General features: G+C 49.7%; 1 protein-coding gene across 1 annotated transcript; it reads right to left on the reverse strand.

The window, feature by feature from the left end:
• Positions 1-1,229: 1,229 nt before the first annotated feature.
• Positions 1,230-4,245, reverse strand: LOC119356214 (polygalacturonase QRT3-like). The gene is made up of 3 exons (XM_037623142.1): positions 3,732-4,245; positions 2,647-2,883; positions 1,230-2,547 (listed from the first exon to the last, which is right to left on the reverse strand). The coding sequence occupies exons 1-3, from the start codon at positions 3,948-3,950 to the stop codon at positions 1,558-1,560; spliced, it is 1,446 nt and encodes a 481-aa protein (XP_037479039.1). The 5' UTR covers positions 3,951-4,245; the 3' UTR covers positions 1,230-1,557.
• Positions 4,246-10,178: the final 5,933 nt, after the last annotated feature.

Here is a 10,178-nt window from a genome sequence, read left to right on the forward strand (position 1 = left end):
TCTGCAGTTCAGACTTCAAACCTTTCTTTTCTTTTCTTTTTTTGCGGGGGCCTTCAAACCTTGACTTCAGGCGATTTGGTTGTTCTTGACCTACTTTGTAAAACAACGTATGTTCTTCTTACTTGATAGTTTCACATGTTCGATATGAACAGCAAATATTGGCTTTGCTTTATTACAATTTAATTGAAGAGGCAAAGCATCCTAACAGATTACTGCACTGCTAGTGGATACCTGAGAAGAACGATCATGGATTAGTGACCCGTCTAGATAAAGAGAGTCCATAATACACATGGTCTGGGACCAATGGTCCTCCTCCTACCTGCTCCACAGTATGCAGTACATATCAAGAAAGAGCACAAAACAACAGAAAGTAGCACATACATTTGTTTAGCCTTTTGGGAAAGCTGCAAAATACAAATTGTATACAGCACAAAAGCAGCAGAAGATTCCTCACAAAACAAATGCAGCAGAGAAACAACTCAACAAGAACTGGAAAATGCGTTCAGATAGTAGAAGTGAGACCATGTTTTTCAGATCCAATGGCAACATGCATTTTTTTTTTCTTTTCTTTCGAGATGAATAGCAACATCTATTTGGTGGTGATGTGTAAACTTTGAACACACAAGATTTAACAAGAGGAACTGGTGGGCAACTTGAGTGTTAAGATATCGACGTAAGTAGTAGTCCGTTTCCATGGCTTAGCGATGACAAGAAGATCAAGAAAGAGATAATCTTGCAACCAACCACACACAACAGTACATGAAGACAACTACGTACCCAGAAAATATAGGACTGGTAGAACTGGCTATGTCTTGTCTGTCATGCTTACTGACAGTTTTGGCAACACAATCCACAAAGAGTTGAGACTGAACCGCCCGGGAAACCCAACCTTTTGGCCTTCTTCCTGAATCAGAAAACGGGAATGATTAAGACAAGCTCGATCGGTGCGTGCATGTACGGATGGCTATTTGAATGAAAGTTGGTGCACTCGAGACTGACAGGTTACCAGCAGCACAAAGCGGTACGTAGGTCCAAAGGCTCCATTGTTTTCTTTATTATTATATGGGTCTGTCTAAGACACATCTAAATGTGACATAACTATGTCACATCTAAGCTGATGTTCATTCTGTTTGTGGTCTATTTTTTTATCCTAGTTTTTTTTATTTCTTATTGCTACATTATATACTTGTAGGAGCTTAGATGTGACATCCTTAAAAAACATCTAGATGTGAATTAGACAAACTGTATTATTATTATCGGCACAGCTAATCAAGTGTTGCAATTGCATGATGATCTTGAAACATTTTGGACGAGCAAGCTGAACTCCAAATGATCCATTCTGAATCATTTTCTCGAACAATCGCTATAACTATATGGTGGTAGCAGTCTCTCTGCCAAGATTTGACGCGATAAATCGCCACCTAGGTTCAAATCCTCTCAGGCCAGATCCGGGTGTCCAACCCATAAATCTCATTTCAGTAAGAACAAACGAACGAATGACGCCATGAGCGCGAGCAGGCAGCGGCGGCGGCGGCGAACGCGCCGCCATTTTCCAGCTCAGTTGCTGTTCTGGTCGACGAGCACGTGCACGGTGGCGGACACGGCCTTGTCGGTGGCCACGACGACCTGGTTGCCGGAGATGTTCCTGAGCGTGTGCCCGGGGAACGCGTCGCCGGCGACGAGCGAGTACTGCACGTGCCCGATCCGGTTCGGGAACAGCAGCACCGGCGCGAAGTCCACCGTCCAGGAGCTGCCGTTGCCCTCGGCGGAGCCGCGCGCCGTGGTCGCCTTGACGTTCATCCCCATGGCGGAGTTCTGCTGCACGTACACCTGCTCCACCGTCCCGAACTCCCCGTCCAGCTGCACGATGTCCACGCCCTTGCCCCGCCCGTTGAACATGTTGCCGGTGATCTGCACGCCGCGGGCGACGCCGTTGACCGCCTTGAGCACGACGTTGGCGTCGCCGAGGAAGAAGGAGCTCGACACGTGCAGCAGCACGGGGTCCTCGGCCACGATGCTGGTGTAGTCCATGTAGCAGTTGGTGAGCCACGTCTGCGTGAGCCCCGGCACCCTGAGGTGGATGCCGGTGCCGCCGAACCCGGTGGCCTTGTTGTAGCAGTGCACGCCGGAGATGGTGTTGGCGCCGCCGGTGACCATGATCCCGGTGGCGGCCGAGAAGACGACCACGTCGGAGACGGAGTTGTCGTTGCCGTCGAGCCGGATGGCCGTGCCGCCGAAGGCGCGCTCCCCCGGGTCGGTGCCGGCGGTCATGTGCTGCCCCAGGAAGGTGTTGCGGATGTAGGTCTCGTGGCCCCCGCGCACCGCGATGCCCTCCGTCTCGAAGCCGGTGATGTAGCAGTTGTCGACGGCGACGCGCAGCGAGTCCACCACCGCCACGCCGCCGCCCCGGTAGCCGCAGTCCAGCATCAGGTCCCGCAGCGTCGCGTACTCGTAGTGGTAGCCCGAGGAGGAGGAGCCCGCCGAGAGCTCGATCAGGTACCGGTCCGCCGGGAACTCCGCCGACGCCCGCAGCGAGCCGCTGTGGATCTGCCACGTGGACGCACGCCGGTGATCGTCAGACAATGTAACACACGTTGGCACATTGTGCGGTTCATTTGCCCAACGGTCTTGTTATTTACTACGTACCTTGAAGTTGCCGCCGCCGGAGGCCGGCAGGGTGAGCGGGCCGTTGACGAGGTAGGTGCCGCCGTCGAGGTGGATCTCGGCGCCGCCGAGGTCGGGGATGCCGGCGGTCATGGTGGCGTTGGAGGGGGGGCTGAAGGCGTCGGCGATGGCCTTCTTGATGGCCGCCGTGGCGTCCGCCGCGCCGGTGGGGTCGGCGCCGTAGTCCGTCACGTGGTACACCCGCGAGCCCGCCGAGGACTGCAACGAAAATCCACCACGTCAGACGTGACACCAATAGCAGTAGGATGGTCAGTGCGATGCGCCACACCAAGCGGCCAATGACGGGAGCGCGAGTCCGTACGTAGCTGCACCCGAGCGTTTGACATTTGTCGGGTGGGTGGTTGGGAGGTGGGGCAGTTAATGCTACTTTCTACTCTCTTTTTTTTTGCGGGGTAATGCTACTTTCTACTACTGTACTCGCATTACCAAACACGGGAAGAGAAGGGAGAATCATTTGCCGAGGGACGAAAAGTTTCTTTGCTGATGCCTAACATTCTTGACGGAACTCCCGCAAAAAAAAAAAAACATTCTTGACGGAACTGCATTTGTAAGCTGACGGATGAAGACGAGATCAACACGGAGAGACCCTGATTTCCAGTCAGCACTCGAGACCCGACGCGAATGCAGACATGGAAGATGATCTACCACTACCGTTTTAATTTCCTTTTGAATTTTTTTTATAAATAAAAAGGTACCTTTTGCGGTGAAAGGAAGGGCTCATTTTCCTTGTGCAAAAGCGAACGAATGAAAAATCTCCCAGAAAGCAAAGCGACCCGACACTTCCTCTGTTCCTCTGCGCTTCTACTGTAGTATTTTGTAATTAAACTGCCATACGGATGTTGTAATTCAGCCATAAAGGAACCGAACGTTAGCAACTGCTGCTCCCACGAAAAGATGTTCCAACGGAACCACGGAAGGGCGATGAATGTGACCACGTGACTCCGAGAACCGCTTTCGTTTTAACTCGAAAAACAAAGTGATTAGAAGCAGAGAGTTCGAATGGAAGAAGCAGCAGGCATGGCGAGGGATTAATACTGCCTACTGACCGTTGCGAGCCCCCGCCTGGCCTTGCCGAAGGAGGATCTGACGCTCTCCATCCTGCCCGCCGCGAGATCCCGGTACCGCCGCTCGGCGCCGGCCCTGGCGCCGGCGGCGCCGTGGTGCGCCCACGCCTCCGCGCCGCCCGCCGATGCAACAAGAAGAAGGGCGGCCCCGACAAGAAGAAGAACCGCATGCAGGCGGCCTCCTCCGGCGAGCACCTCCATGCTTCTTGCTTGGGCCCGGCCTTGTGCTGCTACAGCATCAACGGCCGGCGTCTCGAACCCCTCCCTCTCTGCTTCTTCTGTATCTATAGGAAAGTGACGAGCCAAACGCCTCCTCTGTCGGTGTCCGCGTGGCACCGGCGCCGTGGGTTTGCCTGCTTGCTCGCTAGCGACGAGACGGATGCACGCATATATAGGTGAGGTGTGGTGCCACTGCCAGCAGAGGAGCCTGGTCAAGTAACTCAAGGAGGGGGAGAGGAGAGGAGCCTGGAGGAAGAAACGCAAGGGAATGGCGTGTGGTTAATGGGAATTGGCATAAAGTGCAGCGCAAGGGTCCGTCCGTCCGATCATTCAATGCAACAACAGCAATGGGGCCATCGTCGTGGCAGCAGTAGGCCTGTGGGTCTGGCAACAGACATAAAATCTTCTGCGCTCTTTCCTGAGACTGTCACGGTGCACCTCGTTTGTTCTCAGGACTGATCACGAAAATGATACTACTACGTGCAAATTTTGCAATGCCAACAGACAGACAGGGGCAATCTAGCACAGATCCGTGCGGCAGCGACCAGTTTATCACCGCGTGCATCGATCGAGGTACCGACCGGACCTTACAAACGGTAACTCTTTTTTTTTTTGAGGATTACAAACGGTAACTCTTGGCATGATACGATGGTGGTGAATAAAGTAGTCCGTGCGTGTGTGACTGCGAATGAATCTAGAAGCACAAGAAGAAGGTGGTGTGTGTGCGCGCGTGCGCCCCTGTTTAATCGGGCGGGTCCAAGGGGAGCCGATGAAAAGCCCGTTTGGTGTGCTCTCATTATTCTTTCCTCCTCTTCCTCTTCCTCATCATGTCCCTTCTCCTTTGCTTGGATCCCCAAGCTTTCTCTTCCTTGCTTTCCTCGGGTGCTCTCCCTTTTCCCTTTGTTCCCTCCCTCCTGGGCCATGCATGCGTGAGAAGCTGAGATGCTGTAATAGTAATCCCTAGTGCCCGTTTATGCACTAGTAGTGTACTGGCCCTACAACTCGCTTCGTGTGACTTGTTGAGCACAATAAGAACGCTTTTACTATTGTATAATGCGTACATATCGGCCGGTGGCAAAATTTCCTTTTCTTAAACCTATTCGATATCTGACCCTAGGTTAAAAAAAATTCGAGATCTGACCCTTTTGCTACCGCCAGAGTCCATGACGATAAGGGCTAACAGCCTACCGCCAGGGACTTTGGCGGTACGAAACATTGCTACTGTCAAACGGGCTGGCGGTAGCCTGCACAACCCTACCGTCAAGTTGCTTGCCGGTAGGCACGAGCACACACTGTGTTTAATACTTAAAAGATTTTTGGCGGTAGGGCATGCAACCCTAGCGTCAGGGTCCTTGGCGGTAGGCTGTTATACCCTACCGTCATGATATTTGGCGGTAGCAAAAAGATCAGATCTCGAAAAAATTTAAACTAGGATCAAATCTCGAATAGGTTTTAAAAAAGGATCAAAATACGGAATTTAGCCTCGGCCGGTGCAACTGCTGCGTATACCTACAAGATGAGACTCGGAGACCAGGTGCCACGTACTACGTCTCGTGGAACTACTCTAGCGGCAGCAAGACGCTAGAATTCAAAGCTCCTTGGTCTGGTTTGTTGGGGTGTTTCTGCCAACTTTCCGCACAAGAGTTTAAAAAGCCTCCCCTTTTCCTCCTGTGTCCAGCCAGAGTTACTTGGAGTTGGAGGAGGGCCGTTCGTTGAGTGGCATGCATATTGTCGGAGAAACCAAAGTGGACCGAGGAAAAGAGACTAGAGGCTCGCTTGGTCGTCAGTCACGTTGCCGCACGCGCGCGCACGATCAAGCGCCCTGGAAATTCCGATTCGTGGATTATGTTGCAGCGAGGCGGGAATAAGAGGATGGGCATCTGCAAGCTGCACGCAACAAAGAACAGTTCTGTTTTGTCAGCCAAAGAAGAAAGAACAGTTATATTTTACTCCCTCCGTAAACTAATATAAAAGTGTTTAGATCACTACAGAGAGAGTATCATTTTTTAGAAGAAACAGTTATATTTTATCAGGCCGTGCATCATCGTCTACGAAGGCTGTTAGACGATCCGCGGCCATTTGGACGATACGTGTTGAGGAGACAACGCACGGAGATGCATCCCAGGCGCGGGAGATGGGATGGCGCGCGTACGTGTTCACGAGACAAAAGCGTGCGGGGCTGTATCCAAGCGATCGATGGAGAGCGACCGAGTGGCGCCGTCCACGCGCGCGACGTGTTCTTGCAACGTCCAGCGATGCCGACGCGCTCGCGGGCATCACCGTACGGCTGGCTGCGGCCGCCGGCCTCGGGCGGAAAGCGAGACCGCTGGTACACGTGCGCGTTCCTGCCATGGAAGCTCCACTACTCTCCTTGGTTTTGATGACTGATCGGACACCCTAAATAATGTAATCCACGATTCGGACACCTTAGTTATCATATATCAAAGGGATAAGTATATTTTTCATCCTTAAACTCTTTCGAGAGTTTAGAAATCATCCCTCAACTCAAAACCGAATAGTTTTCATCCCTCAACTCAAAACCGGATAGTTTTCATCCCTCAACTATTAAAACCGGATAGTTTTCGTCCTCACGCCGCTTCGGGCGGTTTTCGTCTGTCATGAATAGTAAACCGACAAACAGTAAATTCGAAAAAATAGCAAAAAAATCTGAAAATTTGTGGGATCAAATTTCCTCAGGTTCACAAGGTGCGTACAAATTTCAAGGAAAAAATTGTAAATATGTACGTCGGTGAACAATAAATTAAAAAAATAGCAAAAAAATTGTGAAATTTTTTGGCATCAATGATACTAGGGTGTGCAAGGTGCGTGCATATTTTCGTGCTCAAATGACATAGAAGGAGCTCTAGCAAAAAAAAAATAGTGCACTTTTTCAAAGTTTCTTTCCCATCCAATTTTTGTTTTTTTTTCTGCCACGAGCTCCCACAATGTCCAAACACCATGAAATTTCGCAGGCACATTGAGCACTCGAGCATTTTGTATGTCAACATTTTTCATATTTGTTTGATTTTTTTTCGAATTTATTGTTCACCGACATACATATTTATGGTTTTTCCTTTGTCACGAGCTCCTGGAATGTCTAAATAGCACAAAAATTTCCACGCACCTTGCGCACCCGAGGAACTTTGATCCCACAAATTTTCAGAATTTTTTGAATTTTTAGCTACTTTTTGAATTTGTTGTTCATTGGTTTACTGCTCATACGGACGAAAACCGCCCAAAGCGGTGTGAGGGACTAAAACTATCCGGTTTTGATAGTTGAGGAATGAAAACTCTTCGATTTTGAGTTGAGGGACAATTTCTAAACTCTCGGAAGAGTTCGAGGACGAAAAATATACTTATCCCTATATCAAATTCATACAAACTCTTGCAACTACGTCGACGCACACGCATCGTCCGGCTACTCCATCACACTACACTAAACATGTCATAGGACTATCAAAATTTGACATGTTTGGCTATGGTGGAGTTCACTCGCGTCTCCGCGGAAGTACCGGTCAAAGACGCGGTACGGATCTGCTCGTCGTCGGAGCTGTCCTTGTCGTTGTTGTCCTCCTTCTCCTCCTTTGTGGCAGTCCGGCCATGGCACGAACTGCCCAATTATGCTCTCGGTCTAGTCCAGCCCATTTGAGGTGTTCGTCTGAATCGAAAAAACGTGATCAGACAATGATCAAGCGGCCCGCTCGGGCATATAAGGAGGTTTGAGAGGTCCGGCTGTAGATACTCTAATCAGGTAGGTGCTTAGTACGTACGTACGCAGAGGGAATTGAAGGCAATCCTTCTTCACTTAATTAACTATTACTGTTGATCTGGTGCCAAGCTAACTGCTCTGCTCTGCACCTACACCTGTCGAAAGCTACGTAGCTCACAGTAGTCAACAAGGCATGTGGCACGCTCCATCATGACAATTATCGACCGATCACACGTTACAAGTGTCAAAAATATTTTTATATTATGAGACGGAGGAAGTACCGTCTATTTCTATCGTCACTGACTGATCGAGGCTGGCTGGCGGCTATGTGCGTGCGCTGGATGAGGATGCCTTTCTTTTCTTGTCGGGACTTTGGCAAGACTATAGTGAAAGTATGTAAAACGTATGTAAGGGCTAATTGGTTTGAATAACAGGCTTAATTTTGTTCACGCAAGTTTGGGTGGTGGATGGAGGTGTGCGCAAGTCATGAAATGAAACCTCGCCTGTTTGGTTTGTGTAGCCTAGAACTACAAGTCATGCATTCTGGTGTAAGACTCTGAGAGGGAGCCTTCCGAGTGTAAAGGAGATGCGTACAACTGGATACTTTCTCGCCTAACGACATGTACAACAAACTGCGTTTTTATATATATACTCCCTATGTTCACTTTTATTTCACGTTTTAGACAGTTAAGATAGTGCCCAAAACAGTTCAAACCTAGTTGTCTAAAACGTTTTATAAAAACAAACGGAGGGAGTAGCAAAGATGCTTAATTGGACACCTCTGCTATATAGAAAATGAAAGCTAGTGTTTAAATAAAAATCGGTTTAAGTTTACAAGCATCGTTTGAAATTTGTTGCATTATACATGGTCTAAGGGTATGTACAAGACCACCAAGGCCAAATGCAAGGTTAATTGGGACACCGTTTGCCGCCCAATCATCAATGAGGGTCTTGGAGTGCTAAACACGGAGAAAATTTGCTAGGGCGCTTAAACTTTGTTAGATTTGGTTTGAGCAATAGAAGATGTGGGTTGGTATGGGCAACTCATGCGATGACGCACACTACCACTTCTTTTATGTCTCCTCAACTATTATTGTGGGAAATGGCGCGTGCACCCCCTTTTGAGACTCTCCGTGGGTGCACAACCGCAAACCCATGGACATGGTCCCTCTCATCTACGCGGCGTCAACGAGGAAGAATTGGAAGGTGCGAGAAGCACTAAAGGATGGTGCTTGGGTTAAAAACATCAAGATGACGTCCAGTTTCTCTATAGAGCATTTCAGGCAATTTCTCGAGCTTTGGGCCATCATCCGGGATTTTTCACCTGCAAGAGGACATTGACGACGACATTGTTTGGAAGCATTCTACTAGTGGCCTCTACACGGCAGAGTCCGCCTACAAAGCGCAATTTCTTGGCCTCATTCGCTCTCCCTTGAACCACGCAACATGGAAAATCTAGGCTCCACCCAAGGTCAAGTTCTTTGCTTGGTTGGCCATCCAATATAGAGTCTGGACCGCGGATAGATTGGCCAAGCACGGTTGGCCTAACTGTGGCTCGTGCCCCTTATGCATGCGTGAGAATGAATCGGTTGACCATCTCTCCTTCAAATGCCGGTTCACCATTCGCCTATGGGGCTTGGTCAAGGCGTGGCTGCAACTCTTTCACGTTGACACCTCCACTTGGCCCCTGAGGCATTCCACCTTAGATTGGTGGCTTGGGTTGACCAATGCTTTCGTCCCCAACCGGAAGGCCATGGCCTCGCTCACCATGCTCACTACGTGGACGATCTGGAACGAGCGAAACGCCCGCGTATTCCGTAACATGGCCGCTCTGCCTATGGTTCTTCTCAGCAACATCAAAAGGGAGGCATCGTCTTGGGTCGCCGCCGGAGCCAAGAAACTAGGGTCCATCATGTCGGGAGAGTGATTCTTCCTTGTCTTGTTAAGGGGTGTTTGTAACGCAAACTCCATTCTCTCTTAATTAATATACTTGGCAAATCTTTTGCTTGTTTTCAAAAGAAAAATAGGCCACGGCTTTAAAGGTTACATACATTTTGTCCTCGTTCCTGTCGCGACCGAGGTGAACAGGGTAGCGACCTATCTACCCTTCCCCCATCTCCACATGGGCATCCATGCACTGACCACGGGACCCCTCCCTCTCCGTTTGTTGCTCCACAAAGGGCGTGGGTAGAGACACCAGGGCTTCGGTAATGGTAGGGATAGAAATAGTTTAGGATTTGTCTTTGATCGATGGGGGGAAGACAATTGTGGCGCTGCCAGCAAGGAATAAAGTCTTCATGCCTAGATTGAGGATGATGTGATCCTGGTAGAGGCAGCGCTCGATGGATTGTCGTCGAGATGAAAGTCCTGCATAGATTCCTGCTGACTCTTTGGAGCGATGAGGTCAAGATTTTTCACCGTGCGTGCGCGTTGGCAGGTTTTAGTGTCAGGTGCTTCAGACCGATTCAGGAGTTCCGGCTTTGAGGATTCCCCCCCTGTCG

The sequence above is a fragment of the Triticum dicoccoides genome, chromosome 2A, assembly GCF_002162155.2.
Source record: "Triticum dicoccoides isolate Atlit2015 ecotype Zavitan chromosome 2A, WEW_v2.0, whole genome shotgun sequence".
Classification (NCBI taxonomy): Eukaryota; Viridiplantae; Streptophyta; class Magnoliopsida; order Poales; family Poaceae; genus Triticum; species Triticum dicoccoides.